General features: G+C 60.2%; 1 protein-coding gene across 2 annotated transcripts in view; it reads left to right on the top strand.

Annotated features, from left to right (window-relative positions):
• Positions 1 to 19,943, top strand: part of COL16A1 (collagen type XVI alpha 1 chain) — a 51,337-nt gene that overhangs the window by 25,508 nt on the left and 5,886 nt on the right. For both annotated transcript variants that reach the window (XM_040619170.1, XM_040619169.1), the window contains 23 exons: positions 521 to 574; positions 798 to 830; positions 2,788 to 2,904; positions 2,992 to 3,033; positions 3,125 to 3,211; positions 4,001 to 4,045; positions 4,972 to 5,016; positions 6,770 to 6,823; positions 7,416 to 7,469; positions 8,071 to 8,124; positions 9,722 to 9,766; positions 9,883 to 9,936; positions 10,253 to 10,288; positions 10,646 to 10,708; positions 12,945 to 13,016; positions 13,205 to 13,258; positions 13,868 to 13,912; positions 14,130 to 14,174; positions 14,478 to 14,531; positions 14,950 to 15,003; positions 17,033 to 17,083; positions 17,403 to 17,492; positions 19,135 to 19,170. In XM_040619170.1, the coding sequence (XP_040475104.1) occupies positions 521 to 574; positions 798 to 830; positions 2,788 to 2,904; positions 2,992 to 3,033; positions 3,125 to 3,211; positions 4,001 to 4,045; positions 4,972 to 5,016; positions 6,770 to 6,823; positions 7,416 to 7,469; positions 8,071 to 8,124; positions 9,722 to 9,766; positions 9,883 to 9,936; positions 10,253 to 10,288; positions 10,646 to 10,708; positions 12,945 to 13,016; positions 13,205 to 13,258; positions 13,868 to 13,912; positions 14,130 to 14,174; positions 14,478 to 14,531; positions 14,950 to 15,003; positions 17,033 to 17,083; positions 17,403 to 17,492; positions 19,135 to 19,170 (1,284 nt within the window). The remainder of the gene's footprint in view (positions 1 to 520; positions 575 to 797; positions 831 to 2,787; positions 2,905 to 2,991; positions 3,034 to 3,124; positions 3,212 to 4,000; positions 4,046 to 4,971; positions 5,017 to 6,769; positions 6,824 to 7,415; positions 7,470 to 8,070; positions 8,125 to 9,721; positions 9,767 to 9,882; positions 9,937 to 10,252; positions 10,289 to 10,645; positions 10,709 to 12,944; positions 13,017 to 13,204; positions 13,259 to 13,867; positions 13,913 to 14,129; positions 14,175 to 14,477; positions 14,532 to 14,949; positions 15,004 to 17,032; positions 17,084 to 17,402; positions 17,493 to 19,134; positions 19,171 to 19,943) is intronic.

The raw sequence follows: 19,943 nt of genomic DNA, 5'->3' as shown, positions 1-19,943 counted from the left end.
TTCTGGGGAATGTCTTTTGGGGAGGGTGCTGGAATCGTGGTTAAGAGAGCAGGGATTGGAGCCAGGGGTCCTGACTCTTAATCTCACCTCTGCACTTGGCTCATCTTGTGACCTCGGGCAAGGCACTTAGTGTGTCTGAATTCTTTGTTCTAAGTTGGGTGGGATACCACCTAGCCCACCAAGGGCACTGAATCAGTGAGATTCGATAGGAAATGGACAAGCACTGAAAGAAACATGGTTACTTACAAGGTTGAAGACCCTCTGTCCGATTTCTGACGTTCCGCTAACATGTAGGAAAAACTTCCTGTTGGACTGCTTTTGGGGGTCACCCTCCTGGGCCTCCTCAATGTTCCCCCCAAATGGTCTGGAGATTTAGAGCTAAGCATGGACGCCAGCCTTGCGCCCGCCGGGCTCTCGGTGCTGCAGGAAGAGAAGGGGCATGGGGGCTGGGGGCATGAAGCAGGGTGGCCTTCGGGCTCAAGAGAAGAGTCCACTCACTCACGTCTCTTCCTGGCTGCAGGGAGTGCCTGGAAACACCGGTTTGCCCGGACAGCCCGGGCTAACTGCGGAACTGGTAGGTACCAGCCTGGGTCACCGTACAGCCCCCTCCTTGCCCTTCCCAGGGCTGAGCTGGCCGTGCCAGCTCCCTTAGCTGCAGTGGGGGCCCTCTTCCCTCCCTCCTGCGAGGCAGGGAGAAGCCAGGGTGGCATGTGGCTTCCTGAGGCTCCCCCTGATCCCGTAAGTCTCCATCCCCCTTCCCCTCACCTGCCTGAGCCCTCCTGTCTTGTCTCCTGCAGGGATCCTTACCAATTGAACAGCACCTCCTTAAGGTAAGAGGGTAGTGAGGGAAGGAGGAGGAATTGGCAGAGAAGCTTCCTAAGGGGATCGTTGTAGGAAGTGCTCAGCACTGCGCAGGGAGAGCTGCAGACGGGAGCTGTTTGCCATGAATGTGCATTCTCCAAGCGGCTGTCTCAGAGGGCCTAGCACAGTGCCTGGCAAGTAACGAACCCTCAGTCTTCCTTGCTAAACGTGTGTTTGAAGGAATCCTGCCAAGGTACCCCCATGGTGGATGTTGGGGGCAGTTCCTGCCCCAAGGCCTGCCCATAGGAGCCACCAGTGAGGCCCTGTACCACCCTGGTCACACCAGGGCAGGGTCTAGAGGCTTCTAGAGCAGAGCGGGAGGGTGAGAGTGCACATGTGGGGTCCTTAGGCACGGAGCCGTGGAGGTTACTTATGTTCTTTGACGGGACTGGGTTGGGGGCCTGGAAGAAGGCTTCAGCTGTCCTCTGGTCAATCCAGAAAGAATCCAGGGAGGAAACAGGATTTCAGGAGCAGTTCTAGTGGTGCAGGAGAGGGGACATGAGGTCCTGACAGGGTCGGCCCGTGCCAGTGCTGTCAATAACGTCAAGACCACACTGAGGGCTCTGGCCTGGTCTGGCCTCCCATGCCGGGCACCAGGGGTGACATGGGCCTCACTTGCTCAGTCACCTCTGGAGATAAGATCTGGATTCTCCTCTCCTCCAGCTCAGCATCCTCTGGGGTCCCTCCAGAGCCCCCACCCCATCCTGGTCACCCCCGTCTAGTACCGGCTAGCCAGTGTCCCGGACCTCCCACTTTCCCCGTGGGTCCTGGTCAGGCCAGAGTCTGAGGACCACCTGCCCCGTTCCCGCTCTGGACAGCAGATGTCTCCAGAAGCAGCTTGCAGTTGGGTTAACCTCCTGACGGCCACTATGGGTTGGATCACAGTAGAGTGTGGCAATGAAACCCCCGTTCTTCTCCCTGAGGCTCCTGGCAAGCCAGGGATCCCCCATGTCTCCTGCCCCTGGGCACATGATCACATGACCCCAAGTGCAGGATTTGGCATGTTTCTGTGTCACATGTCATCTGACGGCCTCTTAACCAAGTGGTCTGTGGAGGAACCCAAACTGGAACTCAGTGTGGTCTGGAGAAGGAGTCAGACGGCACCCCAGAAGAAGCCTGGGCCCGTGGACCAAGTGCCAGCTCTGGCCTCAGCAGAGTGGGGTCCAGCACGGGCCCCCACTTGAGACAAGTCATGCTGTGTCTTCGCGCATCGGCTTTCTCATCTCCAGAATGCTTACCAGATTACCTGCCTCACTGCACTGGCAGGAGTGAATGGGACCATGAGCACAGGCCTAGTACGATGGCTAGCATCATGCGTGCTGAGTCAGTGCCAACCACTATCACTGGGCTGGGCAGTGCACAGTGAACGTGGAGCAGGGGCTCCTGCCCAGGGGTCCAGGGACACCCTTCCATGGGTGGGCGAACCGGGGAGCCCGTGACAGTCAGGATCTGGGGGGGCAGGAGGGCCAGCCGCACCCCAGAGGGTGTCTGCAAAGGGTCTGGCTCCTGCAGCCGCTCCTTTGCGCCCTTGGGCAGAGAAGCTGGTGTTTGGAGCCGGCCTTTGCAGCCCGAATCCTCGTGGCATGTCCTCACAGTGGGTGCAGGTTGCAGGAACAGCCGGGACAGATGGTCCCTCTGCGGGCCCCTCCACCTCCTCCCACACGCCTGTCTGGAAAGTGGCTCTGGCTTGGCCCCACAGAGCTGCTTCCTGGAGGAAACTCAAAGCCAGTGCTGGGATTGGGTCCCCTGAGGATGGAGCAAAGCTGCCGCAGAGATGTGGCTGGGGAGAGAGAGGGTGTGGGTGGGGGGAGAGGGGGGGAGTGCCGGGCGGGGTGCCCTGGCTGAGTTCGGGCTGGGGTTCCCCCATTCGGCCCGCCCTGGCCTCCTGGGATTCATGCCCCACTGCCCTCTCCTTTTTCTTGTCAGAGCATCTGCGGGGACTGTGTCCAGGGGCAGACAGCCCACCCGGTGGCATTCCTGGAAAAAGGAGAGAAGGGAGACCAGGGTATCCCCGGCGCACCAGGCCTGGACAGCTGTGCCCGGGTAGGAGGCTGGGCTCCGGGGTGGCTTGGTGTGGGGAGAGCACCCGGCTGCCTCGCTTGACGGAGGGCCTCCTGTTGTCCCCCCCAGTGCTTCGCAGAGCGGGAGCGCCCAAGAGCTGAGGAGGCCCGGGTGAGTGTACCCGTGCCCGCTCCTTGCCTGTGCCCCGGGCCCTGCAGGGAGGGCCCTGGCTGCTCAGCTCACCATCCCCGTCCCACTCCAGGGAGACAACAGCGAGGGGGATCCAGGCTGTGCGGGGAGCCCCGGCCTGCCCGGTCCTCCGGGACTGCCCGGCCAGAGAGGAGAAGAGGTAAGACCAGGGCCCGGCCGGTGTCTCCACGCAAGTGGCCCTCAGTTCCTGGAGGGGGGGGGCAGTTTCGTTCCTGCCAAGTGTCCTCCTGGGCCCTCTGGTGGCTCCCTGTCTCTTGGGAGTCCTTCAGGGGCCTCCCAGTCCCAGATCACCTGGCACCTCTCACGGCTCGGAGTCCCTCGCTCTGTTGGCACACTGGCTGCTCTCGGCCCAGGGGATGCCCTTCCACCCCCGCCAGCCGCTTCCTTTGCCCGCAGCTCCTCTCCGGGGCTCGCTCCTTCGCCCCTTTGCTCAGATATCACCTTCTCAGGGACACCTTCCCTGCTCTCTCGCAAACTGACCCCCCACACATACACTAACCCTGGAACCCCTAGGCCCTCCATGCAGTGCACGTGTCACCCTCTGAAGACCGTGCATTTCATTCATTTAGAACATTCCACACGCATCTACTGAGGACCATGGGCCAGCCCCTGTTTTATTTGTCACTGCCCACCTCTTCCCTAGAGCGTCGGTGCCACGTGGCAGGGATTTTTATGTTTGGTCTATTTCCGTGTCCCCAGCACCTGGACTAGTGTCTGGGACATAATAGCTGCTCAATAAATGTTTGTTGGATGATTGAATGAACAGAACGAAAGGTTTAACACCAGCTAAAATGGGCCTGCTTTGCCACCTACCACCCTCTGCGGACTCGGGCGGTGGGAGGACTCGAGCTGGGGGGAAGGCCACAGAGACCCTGGGGCTCTGTGGGGCCTGAGCCTCTTCTTGCATTTCCGTTGGCTTCCTTTCCAGGGTCCACCTGGCATGAGGGGCTCCCCGGGTCCTCCAGGCCCTATCGTAAGTATCTGCGGTTTCCTGGCCCACTTGAGAAGCTCTCGAAGGGGTCATAATGCCCAGACACCGTTCTGCTGCCTTGTACCCAGGAAGCTGGGCAGGGCAGAAGGAGGGAAATTCTACCGCCCGCCCCTCGCCCTCATCAGAGCATCTGTGGGGACTGTAGGCTCCCACCACCCAAGCCCCTGGAACTGGTCTGCTCCGTCCCGCTGTGCCTATGCTCCCGCTTCGGGGAGGCCCTCAGGCACACCCTTGTCTCCCACTCCCCATCCCTACAATGTCCTGGACAGTGGACCCAGGCTCCCCTGGCGGGAGGGCCTGAGCTTCTGGCTCATGGTCTCGGCTGCCAGGAAAGTGTGTGGCAACCCGACCAGATCTCTTCATGCCTCCATGCCACCGGTCGCTACGGGGGTCAGGGGCTAAGACCGAACAGCCCTGCGTCGCTCTGTAGGGCCATCTCTAGGACAGGTCTACAAAGGCCAGGCCAGGGATGTCTCCCCTGGAGTCCTCTATGGTGTTGCCATGGTGGGAAACTAGAAGTGCCCAGGAAAGACTGGAAGAACTGAAAACGCTTTCTTTGGAGAACAAGTGGCTGGTGGGAGCCACCTTAGAAGCAAGGAGCCACCCAGCTGGGGACATCTGGAGGTCAGGTGGCAGGCACGATGGGCTTGCACTCCAGCAAGGGTGTCCAGCTGGACTCGGGAGGCCTCGGCCAGGGCCGTGTGACTCTGGGGGCTGTTTCTCATCTCTGCTGATGGCGGAGCCATTCTTCCTGGAGCCAAGGGGGAGGAGCGGGTGTCTTCAATGAGTCTCTTTTCCAGCTGCCTTGGAAATATTCCTGTGACCTCCTCTCCCCATGACCTCCTGCCCCAGATGATGCCCAGGGTTACCGTGCCTATGAGTTGTGACCTGCCTGTTTCTCCCACCAGGGCCCCCCAGGTTTTCCTGGTGCTGTTGGCTCCCCCGGATTGCCTGTAAGAACCTAGCGCTGCTTGACCTCCCCTTCCCCCCCGCCAGCCAGGTCTCTGTGGCGTTTGCTTGTCTCCCTTCCTGTGGAGCCCTCGCCCCTACCGCCTCCATGTTTGTCTTTGTCCCCTGCAGGCACATAGCGACACGGGTTCTCTGCGGTCCCAGCGGCTTGGACATCTTCCCAAGTCTCCGACTTCTTTCCCTTTTCCCTTCTCCCTCTGCTCCTGCTTCTTTCATCTTCTCTCCCCTCTCCCCACCTACAATCTCCTTTTTCTCTCGCCCAATCCCACATCACTCCTCCCCACCCAACCCCCAGGCCTCGGAGCTGTATTACCTTCTTCTTTGAAGCTGGTGCCTCTAGGGGCCTCTTGATTCCTCCCTTCTCACTTCTGCCTCCTGCTTCTCCCACCTTCGCTATCGACTGAAGATTTGCTGGAAGTAGTTCTTGGGGCCCTGCCAGGCACCTGGCACAGAGCCCGGCAGAGATGCCAAAGCTTCAGGGCCCCACATTGCAGGCTGGCACAGGTGGCTGGCCCGCTGCTTGGCAGGGCCGTGCCGAGCCACCCCGCGGATCCGAAGGGAGCCGTGCTTGCGCCTTTCCCATCGTCCTAGAGGAACCTCCCAGCTTCCTCCTCTGACTCTCCTCTTCCTCGGCTCCAGGCCCCGTCTGCTGGCCCAAGGCTGGGTGATGCCAGCCGGTTGGGTGTCCGGGTGTCATGGGGCCCGGCGCCTCCGTGCCCGGCGCCGCTGCCTGCTCCTCCCGCCAGGTGTCGTTACCTGTTCTGCCTTCGTCATCGTCACAAGTGTGTTTAAATCATCCCCATCCTCACTGTTGCTCCCTCCCGGGTCACGGAAACTAACTGCCTGTTTGTCAGATCTGGTGTTCCTGGGGCCTGGCTCCACTCCTCCCAGGCTTGGCGATGGAGGCTCAGGGAGCAGGGCCCCTCCTTGTCACCGCTCCATCTGTCCCCACGTCCTCATCCTGGCCGGACCTTGTCTGTTTCTGCTTGCTTGGGTGAAGGGGCCATCTGTCCGTCTAGCCATCTGTCTTGTGTTGTGGAAAGGTTTGGGCACCATCTCTTGAGGGCATGAGGGAGAAGGGGCGGACGCAGCCCCCTTAACGCTGCGGCGAATCCACGAAGGTCGGGGTGAGGCCTGAGGGGTGGGGGCTCTGGCTTCCATTGAAAGTGATCTCCCTTTCCACCCTAAAACGTGACAGGGATGGCTCTGGAGGGAGTGGTCTGCTCTGGGGGCCTGCCCGTGTCTCTCCCCTGCATCCCTAAAAGGAGGTGATTTGTGGGGGGGGGGGCAGGTAAGTGTCGGCCATCCAGTGATACATTTGGTCAAACAGCACCACTGTAGGGGTACCTCTCCTCACGGTTGCCCCTGAGGGGCGCACACATGTGTCAACCTCCTGAAGGTACAGCCCCGCCACTTCCCGAAGTAGGGCACACCAGTGACAGTCACCGGCCTGAGAGGCACCCTCTGGGGGTCACCTCCCTGGGGGGACACATCTCTGGAGTTACCTGTCTCGGGGGTATGCGCTTGAGAGGCACCCCTATGTGGGAGTCTACATCTCTCACAGTTATCCTTCTGGGGTACACCCGCGGTCACCTCGCTGGGGACCCTAAGGGAGGGCATCAGTGACGCCCAGCTGTGCCTGGACTGGGGACAGAAGGCTGCAGGGCAAGCAAAAGGAGCTGGGGGCTGGGTGGGGACAGACTTCCCCTGCAGGTTCTTATGATTTTTCTCTCCAAGGGTCTTCAAGGAGAGCGAGGCCTCAGGGGCCTGACAGGAGAGAAGGGGGAACCGGTAAGAGGGGGCCGGCAGGGGAAGGCAATGGGTGAGCAGCCTTGGGGAGGCAGAGGTGGGACCCCCGGGGGATGGCTGCCGAGTAGGGGACGGGCGGTGGACTCCTTTTGAAACTCGCTGCCCCTGATCCCTCAGATTGGGGGTCTTTGCACCCCCTCGGGATCAAAGGAGGCTGATCTCCTTGTGCCCTGACCCCCTGGACAGAGCAAACAGCCCTGCCCCCAGCTTCCAGCAGCATCCTGGGGGCTCTTCTCCCTCGCTCCTCCTACATCGGCCTTCAGTTACCCCTTCCACGCCCCACTTCTCTTGCTCTCAAACTCATCCTCCCAGCTCTGGGCCATTTCCTCTGGCTCAGCTCCCAGGTCCTGGCTGGGCTGCAACTTGTCACCCAGCCCCAGGCTTGTGATGGTGGTCTCAGCCAGAGGGACCTGGGCCTTTGGGAGCCGGCCCAAGGTTGTGGCTGTCCTGGGATGGGCGTGCGTCTGCTCAGTGGGCAGCTCAGGCATCCTAGCTATGGCTACTCTTTTTGCCCAGGGAGGGGGGGAAACAGAAATGTTGGGGAGCTGGTCCATAATTTTACCTTTCTTTGTAGGGTCCTCCAGGGCAGCCTGGCTACCCAGGTGCCATGGGCCCCCCAGGACTGCCTGTGAGTAAGGGGAAGCTGGCTCTGGGGGTAGCAGAGCCTGGGGGTGGTGGTGAGGGCGGGGCCAGGCTGGCACATCCCCCAGCAGGCTCCCTCCCTTCCAAGCATTTCAGCCTGTGCCTCTGCCAGGCCATCCATCTGTCTGTCCATCCATCCATGCAGGTCTCCCCAAAGCCCCTGTGGTAGTGCAGCGTGGCCCTGTCACTCCACTTGGGAGGTTGACTGCAGCCACTGCACACAGAGGGCCAGACTCTCCGAGCACCCAGATCCCAGGCCTGAGCTCTGCCTCCTGGAGAGTAGGGCAGGAGAGGTGGGGAGACCACCCAGACCCCAGGACTGAGCTCTGCCTCCTGGAGGGTAGGACAGGAGAGGTGGGGAGACCCAAGGAAGACTACCCTGGGCAGGAGGCTGCTGGGTGGGCGTGTCCCCGCTTTTCACTGAGGCTGCAGTGGCGGGTAGGGAGCAGCCCCATCCTTCTCCCCCAGCCGTCGTCCTCGGTGCCATCTGCCTGTCAGTGCCAGCTTGTGCCAGCTGCAGTCCCCACCCCTCGTATTAGCGCCATGACGGCGGGCCACGGGGCTAATTCAGCTCTCTCTCTGCTCAGGGCATCAAGGGGGAGCGGGGCTACGTCGGGCCCCCAGGAGAGAAGGGAGAATCGGTGAGTCGCAGCTCAGTGTGGGGGGAGGGGCAGGAGGAAGAACTCCAAATGGAGCAGTCCCTGCCCCGCCTCCACTGCCCCCCCCCCCCGGACTTTCCCAGCAGCCTTCGAAGGGAGAGACCTGCCCCCTGCTTCCCTGCCCCCTGAGTCACTCCAGCTGCGGCGCTGGCTGGCCGGCAGGAAGCTGCTTGCTGGCCGGCAGGAAGCTGCTTGCTGCGGAGGGGAGGCTGGAGGGAGGATCCCAGCAGGTTTTGTGGAGATGGGCTGGCCAGGGCCGCCAAGGGGCAAGGGGCCTGGAATCAGCTGGCAGGAGAGCCTCCTCCTTCTCTGCAAAGCCGGGCGGGGGCGGGGCAGGCGGGGGACCCTCGACCCAGCGTGGAGCCTGGCCTGACCCCCGCAAGCCCAGAGCCACCCTTCCAGGCTAGGTGAGCGCAGGGGCCGGGGCTGTTCTCAGGTGAGGACATCCCATCCGTGAGGTTATCCCTGAGGCTTGGGAAGTGACATGGCTCACCCAGTATGCTGCCCTCAGTGAGTGAGCGAGTGAGTTAGGGCAGAGTCTGGACTCGCACCCACGTCCGGCTGAGACCAACCTGCCAAACCTTAGTCTTACCTTCCCCTCACAAGTTGGTGAGGCCTGGGTGCGATGTAGGAGGCCCTGTGCGCATTTACTTAATAAGAGACACTCCTCTGGGGCCTTCTGGGTGCCAGGCTGTCCTGGGGGTGCCACAGTGAGTAAAACAGGCACTTGTGCCCCTTGACGTCAGGAGCCCACATTCCAGTGAGGGAGGCACATAACAGATGAATAAGCCAATATATATAAATGATGAGAAAGCAATGGAGAAAAGAGAGCAGGGTAAGGGGCTGGGTGGTGTACAGCATGCCATTAGGCAGAGGATCAGGAGGCCTTTCTGTGAAGGTGCTGTTTGAGCTGAGCCTTGAATAGAGTGGGGACTGGGGGAGGGCACAGGCTTATCTATCCTGGGGAATCCCGAAGGGGGAGCCATGGGTGGGGGCACCTCAGGAAGAGATCAGAGCCATCTAATCCCTTGGCAAGGTTTTAAGAGCCCCAGGAAGGATAGAGGAACAGTAAGCATTCTAGGGAGAGAGGACAGCCGTGCAAAGGCCCAGGGGTACAAATGTAGAAAGTATGTTCAGAGAATAGCCGTCTGACCAAGCAAGGCAGAAGATAAGACAGGGAGAGGGAAATGAAGCACGAAAGGGTGAGTCGTACCAGATCACAGGATGCCTCAAAACCCAGCACTGGTGGAAAATATGTACCTCATTCAGTTGCACAGAGGGGAGCCATGGAAGGCTTTGGAGCAAGAGTATTATAATCAGAGCTATGTTGGAGAAGAAGAGATGGCAGCCAGTTGCTGGCTGGATTGCAGTGAGCCAGGAGGTGGCAGGACTAGTTAAGAGGCTGGTTCAATAGCTCAGGCAAGAGAAGGGAAGCTGGAGCAAACCAGGGGGAGGAGTCCTGCCGGCTTAGAGCAGCCTCCCACCACGTCCCGTCCTGTCCCGTCTACTCTCTGCCCCTGTCCCCTGATCTCCGCCTCCCCCCGTCAGAGTGACTGATTCTGCTCCGTCATGTCCCCAGGGCCCACCAGGATCTGAAGGCCTCCCAGGTCCCCCAGGCCCGGCGGTGAGTGAAGGAGGAGACAGGGGACTGTGGACATGGGGACTCCTGGTCCGGGCCCAGCCCTGGGGTCTAAGGGAAGAAAGACTGGGTTCCAGCTGCCTTGTTCTCTGTGGTGACAGGGTCCCCGAGGAGAGCGAGGCCCCCAAGGGAACTCGGGAGAGAAGGGCGACCAGGTGAGTGACCATGGGACCTGGCTGGCTGTCCTGACCATGGGGGAGAGCTGGAAGGGGGGTGGGCACAGGGAAGGGGCTGGGTCTTCTCTCTGGTGGCCTCCCATGTGTAGGGGTGACCAGCTCTAGCCTCCAGCCCTCACCCATCCTTGTAACCTCCTACCTTGTGACTAGAGCTTCACCTGCTGGGTATCTTGGGCAGAGTGGAGGACAAGGCCCCATGGCTCGAGGCAGCCTTACCCGGTCACTCTTTCCATCCGGGCTGCCAGGATGGAGAGAGAGGGCGGCACAGCACACTGTCCCTTGCTTCTTCCCCTAGGGATTTCAAGGCCAGCCAGGCTTTCCCGGCCCACCGGTGAGTGAAGACACAAAGCCAGCCCTGTCTATGTGGTCCTATTTGGGAGGGGCAGGCCTGACCTGACCAGGCCAGGCTGGGCTAGGATGGGCCTGGGGAGGGGAGGGAAGAGGCATGGAGGAACAGCCTGGGTGGCCAGGCCTGATTCCAGGAGCCAGGACCTGGAGGGCAGAGCCTCCTGGGTGGGCCCCAGCGCCGCAGGCCAGCCAGCAGTAACACTCCTAGGTGGTGTTTCTAGGAAGTCAAAATGCATCAAAATGCATCGTATTAACCATAGTGAAGCAGACCCAGGAGGAAGGAAAAGGAGCACCCCCTCCAGCTCCACTCTCATTCTGGCCTGCTCCGTTGTTGATGTAGGGTCCCCCTGGATTCCCAGGCAAAGCAGGAGCACCCGGCCCACCTGGACCCCAAGCGGAGAAGGTGAGTGGGACCCCAAGTGGGCCACAGCCACAGATCTGAGCCATGCAGCTCCCATACCCCATTCCACCCTGACGGTCGGGCCTTTGGAAATTCAAGAACTGGCTCAGTTATGTCAACGGTGGGGAAAGAGACCTCCAGCCTAGACTCAGCAAGTGCCACAGGGCCACAGACCCGTGGCCCCAGCAGGGCTGCTGGGCCCAGGATGCCTGCCTTGCTGCCCAGTGTCTGCCTGCTGGGAGCCGGGGGTGGGCAGGAGGCAGAGGGCTGTGTGAGAGGTGGTGACTGGAGTGCAGTGGGCTGGCTTCATCTCCAGGGGGATGGGGGGATGAGAGGGGGAGTTGCTGGGGGGAGGAGGGAAGCACATCCAGACTGTGAACCCCGGAGTCCTGAAGCCAGAGCAGCTCTGGCCATTCACCTTCCGGGTCTGACAACAGCAGGAACGGAACATGCGCAGATTGTCCTCAAGGGCCCAGAGAGGCAGACATGGCCTGCGGGCTGGTGACAAGGGTCGGAAGGAGCGGCAGCCTGGGGGGTGCCCACACTGGCTGCCCCTGGGCTTGACTTGATAGCTTGGAGACTAGCTCTGCCTTGGTCTGGGGGCTGACATCCCTGTCTCAGCCCAACCTCTGGGCTCCCTGGAGGTGATGGTTGGGTAGAATAATGAGGCCCCAAATTGACTTCTACGCTTGGGGTGAGGGCCTTATGACCCACAGGGCGAGGCAGGGAGCCTGCAACCTTCGGGGGGAGCCTCTTTCCTCTGAAAACAGACATAGCACAACTGGCAGAGCTAGAAGGGCCACCTTGGTCTAACTTCTCGCTGTCCATGTGAGGCAATGAGGCCCAGAGAGGCTGAGGGCATCCCAGGGGCAAACAGCAAAATAGCAACAGAACTGAGACTTCCTCCGAGCCCAGGACAGCCCCTGGGTGCCTCACTGCCAGAGCCCCGTGTGCTGACTTCGTATACCAGTGCTGCCTGCTCTTCTTAGGCTGGTCACTGCCGAGAATCCAAACCTCTGGCCAGGGGTTCTCCATCTGCGTTCCCTGTGGGACTGACATTTTCTGGGGCTGTGCTGGCCCCTCCTGGTAGCTGGTGGCATTGCAATGCCACCCGGGGCTCTCCTCCCACCCCCCATGGTGGGGGGTCTCTAGCGGGATCGTTTCCCCCTTGGCTGCAGAACGGCCACTCTCTTTCCACTAGGCTACGCGACAGCCCACCACACCAAGCTGTCCCCTTGCTTCTCCGGTCAACATTCTAGTTCACACCTTGATTCTCATCCTTCTCCTGCTTTGAACAGTCAGTGGCTCCCCAGTGCCTGTAACAGTGGTTCCCAGACTTTATTTTGAAGTCCCTGAGCCCTTTCATCACACAGAAGCTTACATGAACCCTCCGTGTATAAAACAGACGTGAGTGGAGCAGCTCTGGCTAATGCAGGGGCAGGGGTCTTGGGTCCCACCCTCTGGGCTCCCAATCGTGCACCCATCTCTGACACGCCTCCAGGAACCCCCAGGGCTTTGAGAAGTACAGTTTGAAAAGCACTGGTCTGTGAGATAGTCTAGCCCGGTGGTCAGGCCCTCCCCCATCAGGCTCTCCCTTCCTCTAGCCTTGCCTTGCACCCCCCTCCCCACACGGGCTCCACAGACACCCTGGCTCGGCCAGGCACAGGACCACTTCCAAATCTTTCTCCTTCTCTGACGTTCTCTCTGGCATGCCCTCTTCTGCTTCCCCACTTGTCCGCATCCCAGCTGTCCATCAGAGTCTAGCATCTGGTGATGCCTCTGTGATGCTTCCCCTGAGCCCTGGCCAGAGCGAGCCACTCCCTCTTCCACACGGGACTGTGAACTTCTCAAGGACAGGGGCACCTTTTCTTCATCTGGAAGGATCGGCAGCTGTATAGTGCTTGGCACTTTGTCGGGACCGATGTGAACTGAACGTATGCCTTTACTTGGCACACGTCACTGAGCACCCACTGTGTCGGTCCCTGGGTCAAGCCTGAAGAAGATGCTAGACCGAATAGGCTCTGTCCCCTCCTCACGGAACAGTGTGGAAAGGGGGATGCTTTGTAGACGAAGACAGATCCTCTTGGGGGCGTGGTGTGGGATATATCCAGTTAGGCCAGAGCAGAACTGGGGCTGGAAACCAGCTGCCCTGACTTCCAGTAATCATCAGAACCCAGCGCCTCGTCCCAGGGCGGGGCAAGGCCCGGCTGACTTTGTTGCGGGGATGGGCTCTTTCCAGGGCAGCGAAGGGATTCGAGGCCCACCAGGCATGCCTGGTCCCGCCGGGCCACCAGGATCTCCTGGGATTCAGGTGAGTGTGTGTCCTCTTAGCCTGACGGGTATGTGCTGTGTGCACGTGTCTACATGTGGGCACGTGTGTGGGTTTAGTTGGGGTGGGAGTTGGGTGAGGGGTGGACAGGGTGGAGGGCCTGGGTCAGGTCTCTCACTTCCTAGGGCTCCAGCAAGAGTATGCAGATAATGCCGTTTTCCTGTTTCTAGGGCCCAGCTGGCCTGGATGGTCTGGACGGGAAGGACGGCAAGCCGGGCTTGAGGGTGAGATGATGGGCACCCCCTTCCTTCTTCCTCCTCCAAGAGCCAAAGTCAACGAAAGCCCAGTGAAGGAAACCAAACCCCCCAGGCCTCTGCCTTCCCTCCACCTGCTTCTCGCCACACCCCACTTCTCTGATAGGACCAGAGCCCCTTGGTTCCTCAGTTCTTCTGGTCACCTTAACCAGGTGGCATGAGCTGGGTCTCACCAAAGGCAGGCAGCCAAGGGAGTGGATTTGTATCCAGAAACTCAGGCAACTAAAGATCCTGGGCTGGGTGTCAGGTAGAACAGGTTGCCGGCACGGAAGGACTTGAGCAGCCCTGGCTCCTTGCGTCCTGTTTTGCTGGGGAATCTGAAAGGGAGGGGGCATGGCAAAGGGCAGAGCATCAAGGCCAACCCCTTTCTGCACCCAAAAAGGAAAATCGAGGTTCAGAGAGGGCTGGGATTCACTCAGGGTATATAGCCAGTCAGAGGCCGAGCCCGGCTTGGAATCTTCCCTCTGCCTCCCATGACATTCTCTCCATCCTCAGATAGCTGGGGAGGGGCTGAAGAGAGGGAAGACAGTGGTGAATGAATGGGCATCCTGTCTCATATGCCCCTGGTCTCTTCCCTAGGGGGACCCTGGTCCCGCTGGCCCCCCTGGACTCATGGGACCCCCGGTAAGTTGAGCTGCAGGAAGGAGCGGGGAGCTGAGAGGTCCCAAAGCTGAGCTGGTGTGGGCTCTGCCTCGGGGAGCGGGGCAGCTCAAATCCAGATCCTCCAAGGACCATGTGATGATTGTGGATGGGTCTGATCTGTTTGGCCTGACGAAGGAGGCAAGGGAAGTGGCCTCTGCTTGGGGCGAGGGCTGTGGCAGCTTCCCGCTTTTTCTTCCAGGGCTTCAAGGGGAAAACGGGACACCCTGGCCTTCCAGGACCAAAGGTGAGGGCTTGGTGACTTCTGCCAAGCGGACCTTCTCAGCTCTCCTCAAGGCCTGACCTCAGGCAGACAGGGCAGCCCAGTGGGAGTGCACGCGCCACCCGGGCCTTGGCTGGACGCCATGGCAGCATCCGAGCCTCCCGAGACCCCCGGCACAGGCAGAGTGCGTCAGGCTTCGCCGTCCACCAGCCTGAAGGCATCAGACCACTGCTGGCCGGAGTCAGGGCAGGGGGCAGGCCTCTTCGGATGTGGGGTCAACTTGGGGCTGGAGGTCTGTTGAGCTCCAGTCAGCCCTCTCTCTTCCAGGGTGACTGTGGAAAACCAGGTCCCCCAGGTAGCAGTGGCCGGCCCGGAGCAGAGGTAAAGGCACAGGCTCTCTTCAGGCAGCCTCTGGGCTCTGCTGAGTCCGAGACACAGCCACCCCCTCCCTCTCACTGGCCCAGGGGCTGCCTCCTCTCCTGGGCCTTCTGGGGGAGGTTTTGCCCCAAACTGCACACCTCCGCCTTCTTCCTCCTCACCTCCCCCTTCCTGCAGCCTGGTGGGTAGTCATCTAACAAGCAGAGCCTGGCCTTCTCGGGCGGGCTCCGATTTCTCTCTCCAACAATACTCATGGGCAGGGCTGGTCCTCGGGCCCTGGAAAGCACGCGCCTGGAGGCCCGGACTCAGCTCCGCGTCTCTGACTGCTGGCTTTCCACCTGCTCTGCTCAGCCTTCTCCCACCTGACGACCCCGTGTGTGTAAGTCTGCTCCTGTGTTCCTTTTTTTCCTGGCTCCTACAGGGTGAGCCTGGTGCCATGGGACCTCAGGGAAGACCCGGCCCCCCCGGCCATGTTGTGAGTTACCCGTTTTTGCCTCCACCTTTATGAGAGTGAGGACTCTGCCGGGACTGGGGTGGGTGAGGGCGATGGCCGGAAAGAGCTGACCCCAGGAGCAGCCCCTTAGCAAGGTGAGGGGCTCTGGGCCCTTCTCATCCAGTGGCCCCCAGGCTCTCGGCCGTTTTCTTATTTTCTGGGCGCATTGGCATCATTCAGTTATTCAACAAACAGTAATTGAGCACCTGCTCCGTGCCAGGCACGGCTCCAAGCAGGAGGCTAAGGCGGTGAGCGAGATAGACAAGGTCCCCTGATCCCAGAGCTGCGCACGGGCATAACAAACAAACAGATTAATGCGGAGGCCTCAGGCGGGGATGTGATGTCACAGACAGGGCCTGGGAGGCGCCTTTAGAGGCACCTTCCCTGCAGAAGTGGCATTGGAGCCAAGGCCTGAATGACAAAGGGAGCCATGTGTCTGGCAGTCTGGGGGAAGAATGTCCAGGCCGGAAGGGAGGGTGTGTGTGTGGGGGGGCAACTGATGCCAAGAGCCTGAGGCAGGGAGGGGCCTGGGGTGCAGGGAGCCCCAAGGTCAGCGTGGCTGGAGTGGAGTTTGAGAAGAGCTTTAGCCGGAAAGCTGAGCTTGGAGAGGACCTGCTGCAGACCTGGCCCCCGGGGGTGTGGTCAGGAGGGGAGGGGGCGCAGGTGGAGGCCGAGGTGTCCCTGCGGGATGGGGTGGTCACGGAGTGGTGGCAGCAGGCAGAGGGGCTGTGTGTGGAGGACTTGCTGCCGACACGCAGGGGGGAGGGGCGGGAGCAGTGAAAGGAGCGGAGCCGGGATGATTCCTCCTCGCGTGGGCGCCGGCCGGGTGCGTGGGTGGTGCACTTACAGAGGTAGGACAACTTGGAGAGGACAGTTATTAAGCAGTAATGAGTTTCCCTGTCTGAATTTGCTCCTCAGTAACATAGATGGCTGCCGACGGGCGCCTTTGATCAGTGTGACGCCAGAGCTGATGGGGTTCCTGAGCAAAGGAAACACTCTGGCGTTTGATTGCAGGCCTGTTGTGGCAGACGTACAGTTTCCAAGAGGCATCTGGAAATGTTAAAAATAGTTCAGACCAGAAAGAGGAGCTCTCGGGTCCTCATCACCGTGTGTGTGGATCTCGAAGGGTCCAGAGGCCCTGGCTCGGGGAGCCTAGGTGTAGCCCAGTCACTGCTCACATTTAAGATGAAAGGAAGTCCACGCTCTGAATTGTGAGCCCTCTGGGAGCTCGCTGGGGGCTGGGAAAGGGGGCGCGAGCTGCCTTCTCTCCCTTCTGTCTGCCCAGCCTCAGCCCCTGCTCTATGCCAGTCCCAGTGCTGGACATTCCTGCCCCAGAGGTCTAGAGATAAGTAGAACAGGGTCCGTGCCTCCAGAACTTTCCATCTGGGAGCATGGAGGGGCATGCCGTGAGAGAGACCTGCGTGCCCTGGGCTTCAGAGCAGGTGTAGCTCTAACCAGGGAGCTGGCATTTGAGCTGTGACTCTAAGATGGGGAGGGTATTGGGGCATCGCCCCAGCCCAGCGGGGTGGGAGCACCCCCAGGTGTGAGTCCCATTGCCCTCCAGTGGCCGCAGAGCAGGAGACCAGGGAGGTCCGGGGTCCGAGGGCTGGCCTTATCTGTTTGGTCTCTGGGGTTGGGGTTGAGCCCCTGCCACGCAGCCCCCTGCTCCTGCTCTTTGCTTCTCCCACAGAACAGGAGGACGCGGGGGGCCTCAGACAACCCCAGGCCCACATAGTTAACCTTCAGGCCTTTGCCCTCTGCCCTGAGCTCTGGCCGTGGGTCCCAGAGGGTCTGCTCAGGTCCTGTGAGCTCAGGGGCCCCCTAGGCGTCAGCTCTGGCACACATCTTGGGGCAGAAGTTCAAGTGCAACAGCAGAAGGAAGGAGAGTTTAGGGAAGAGAACGCAGCTGTATTCAGGGTCTGTCCCCGCTGTTGTCGTTGGTCCCTCGCTTGTCTCCAGGGGCTTTATTACCCGAGACTCTTTCCACCCCACTGACTTCATCTTTCTTTAGGGGCCACCAGGGCCTCCAGGCCAGCCGGGCCCAGCTGGGATCTCTGCAATGGTGAGTGATCTGCTCCCTGTGTCCCTCCCTCCCGGGAGTCTGGCTGGGGCTTCTTTCACAGCCGGGAGCGGGGAGAGGAGTTTGTGTCCGTCCCCCTCCTTCCCTGGCTTCAGCCTGTCCTGCTTCCAGCGTCTCCTCAAGTGGCATGTATAAAGGCCTTTGGAGGGGGCTGGAGGCCATCACGGGGCCCCGCTTGAGGTTGGGACAGCGAGCCCCGCCCCGCAGGGGTCCCAGGCACACAGTGACACCTGCCTCTGCTGTGTGGCGTTCACGGCTGCCTCTCCTGTCCCCTCTCACCATCCACCTCCTTTTTCTCCAGGGCCTAAAAGGAGATCGGGGAGCCACTGGAGAAAGGGGCCTTCTAGGACTTCCAGGCCAGCCTGGCCCCCCCGGACACCCTGGCCCCCCGGTAAGACCCCACATCTCACTGCATAGCCCCCAAGGAAAAGGGCCAGTCGGCTTTGTCAGTTGAGCACAGCGCTGCATGTCGGGGTCTCCAGGGAAGGAGAGGCTGTGAGCGCGGGAGCTAGCAGCCTGGAGCTTGCACCTGAGGGTCCCGTCGTTTCTGGAAGAAAGGACAAGCCCTGCCAGCCAGCGCTTGCCAGGAGCGCACCAGGCCACCGCCCCTGACTATGCACCGCTCGTGCCGATCCCTCGACCTGGTGTCAGGCAGGGGGAGACCTGGCACCTGTTCTGCCCCTGCCCCCTCCCCAGGGGAGCTGGCCGGTCACCACAGAGAATCTGTAAATGTCGGGAACCAGACATGCAGCGCCATTACCGCAGCCCCTCGGCAGCTCAGAAACCACTCCTGGTCTCCGCTGGCGTTAATACTAAGAGCTGTGCTGTCTTGGCCATACTGACAGTGTGCTGAATGGTGACCTAAGTGCTTGACATTCTGTCATTTAATTGGTACCACGACCCTATTTAGTAGGTCTGATTGTCCCCATTTTACAGATGAGGAAACCAAGGCTCAGCCAGGTTAAGTAAGTGGCCCAGAATCGCACAGCTAGTGAGCGGAAGAGCCTGCCTGATTCCAAAACTTGCATCCTTAGCCACTCTGCACACCTCCCTCTTTCAAAGGTTCCGGACAAGTGACCCACATCAGGTGGATGGATTGCCAGTCTTAGGGATGAAGTCTCCTGGGGAAACTGAGGCAGGAACCCAGGTCTCCTAGCCCCCAGGTCAGGGCGTTCTCTTCCGGGAGCAGTAGCCATGACCCTGGGGCTGGTGGCCTCAATGGGGTGGATGACTCCAGCCCGTGCAAGGGTAATGGTGGGCCCATCTACCAAGAGGGCCGAGTCTCCCCTACACACTCTGATTCTTTTTTTTTTTTTTTTAAGATTTTATTTGTTTATTTGACAGAGATAGAGACAGACAGTGAGAGAGGGAACACAAGGAGGGGGAGTGGGAGAGGAAGAAGCAGGCTCTCAGCGGAGGAGCCCGATGTGGGGCTCGATCCCAGAACGCTGGGATCATGCCCTGAGCCCAAGGCAGACACTTAATGACTGAGCCACCCAGGCGCCCCACACACTCTGATTCTTGCCACGGCCCCCGGGCAGGCAGGTCCCTCCAACATTCTGGCCTTCCCTGGAGCCTCCAGGGTCCCCGGATGCATCCGCCAGTTGCCTGGCAATCACAGATTCCTCTTCCCACCATCTCACCAGAAGCAGGCTGGGCCCAGGCTGAGCCCATCCTGTCCTGGGGAGGGAGCAGGCTCAGGCTGCCTGGCCTGTCTCTGGGACCTCACTGAGGACAGAGGTTCACAAGCACTGCCTCCGCGTGGCAAATGTGTAACAGAGACTCAGAGCTGGGGCTCCTGCGAGAGGCCAGGACCTCGAGCCAGGAGCCGGGAGTGTGCGGTCCGCTCTGCCCTTGCCCAGCTTGGTCAGGGGGCGGCCAGGGCTGTAGGGAGTAGGGCTCCAGAACAGGCTAGAGTTGGGGGGGGTGGTCTAAGTTTCCATGGCCCGTGCCCATGTGGTCCCTTGGTGGCAGGGGAGGGACGCCATGCTAGGGGGACGCCCATCACATGTCTCCCGCTCTCTACTCCACAGGGTGAACCCGGTACAGACGGTGCAGACGGCAAAGAGGTATTGTCATGCGGGGCTTCTCCTTTCCTGGGGGGGGAGGTGTGCAGCTGCTTGTGCCTCACCTTGCCCTCACCCCTCTTTGTTCACTCACTAAACACTCCCTGAACCCAGAGTCCCTCCAGATAGAGATGCAGGAAATTAGTGGCCCTTGCTGCGTTGGGGAGAGGGACTGGGGACTGGGGAGAAGGATGCATGACACTTGTTCTTCACTATTTTTCTTACTGTGCCCCTGGTCAAAGAGAGCCAATGATGGTGGTGGTGATGATGATGATGGTGATGATGGTGGGGATGATGATGATGGTGATGATGGTGGGGATGATGATGATGGTGATGATGGTGGGGATGATGATGATGGTGATGATGGTGGGGATGATGATGATGGTGATGATGGTGGGGATGATGATGATGGTGATGATGGTGGGGATGATGATGATGGTGATGATGGTGGGGATGATGATGATGGTGATGATGGTGGGGATGATGATGATGGTGATGATGGTGGTGGTGATGATGATGGTGATGATGGTGGTGATGATGATGGTGGTGATGATGGTGGTGGTGATGATGATGGTGATGATGGTGGTGATGATGATGGTGATGGTGGTGGTGATGATGATGGTGGTGATAGATGATGGTGGTGATGATGATGGTGGTGATGATGATGATGGTGGTGATGATGATGGTGGTGACGAATGGTGGTGATGATGGTGGTGATGGTGGTGATAATGATGGTGGTGGTGGTGATGATGGTGGTGGTGGTGATGGTGGTGGTG

The sequence above is a fragment of the Ursus maritimus genome, unplaced genomic scaffold, assembly GCF_017311325.1.
Source record: "Ursus maritimus isolate PB19 unplaced genomic scaffold, ASM1731132v1 scaffold_32, whole genome shotgun sequence".
Taxonomy (NCBI): Eukaryota; Metazoa; Chordata; class Mammalia; order Carnivora; family Ursidae; genus Ursus; species Ursus maritimus.
Note: the sequence above shows the minus strand (reverse complement) of the source record. Positions and strands in the feature narration are given on the sequence as shown.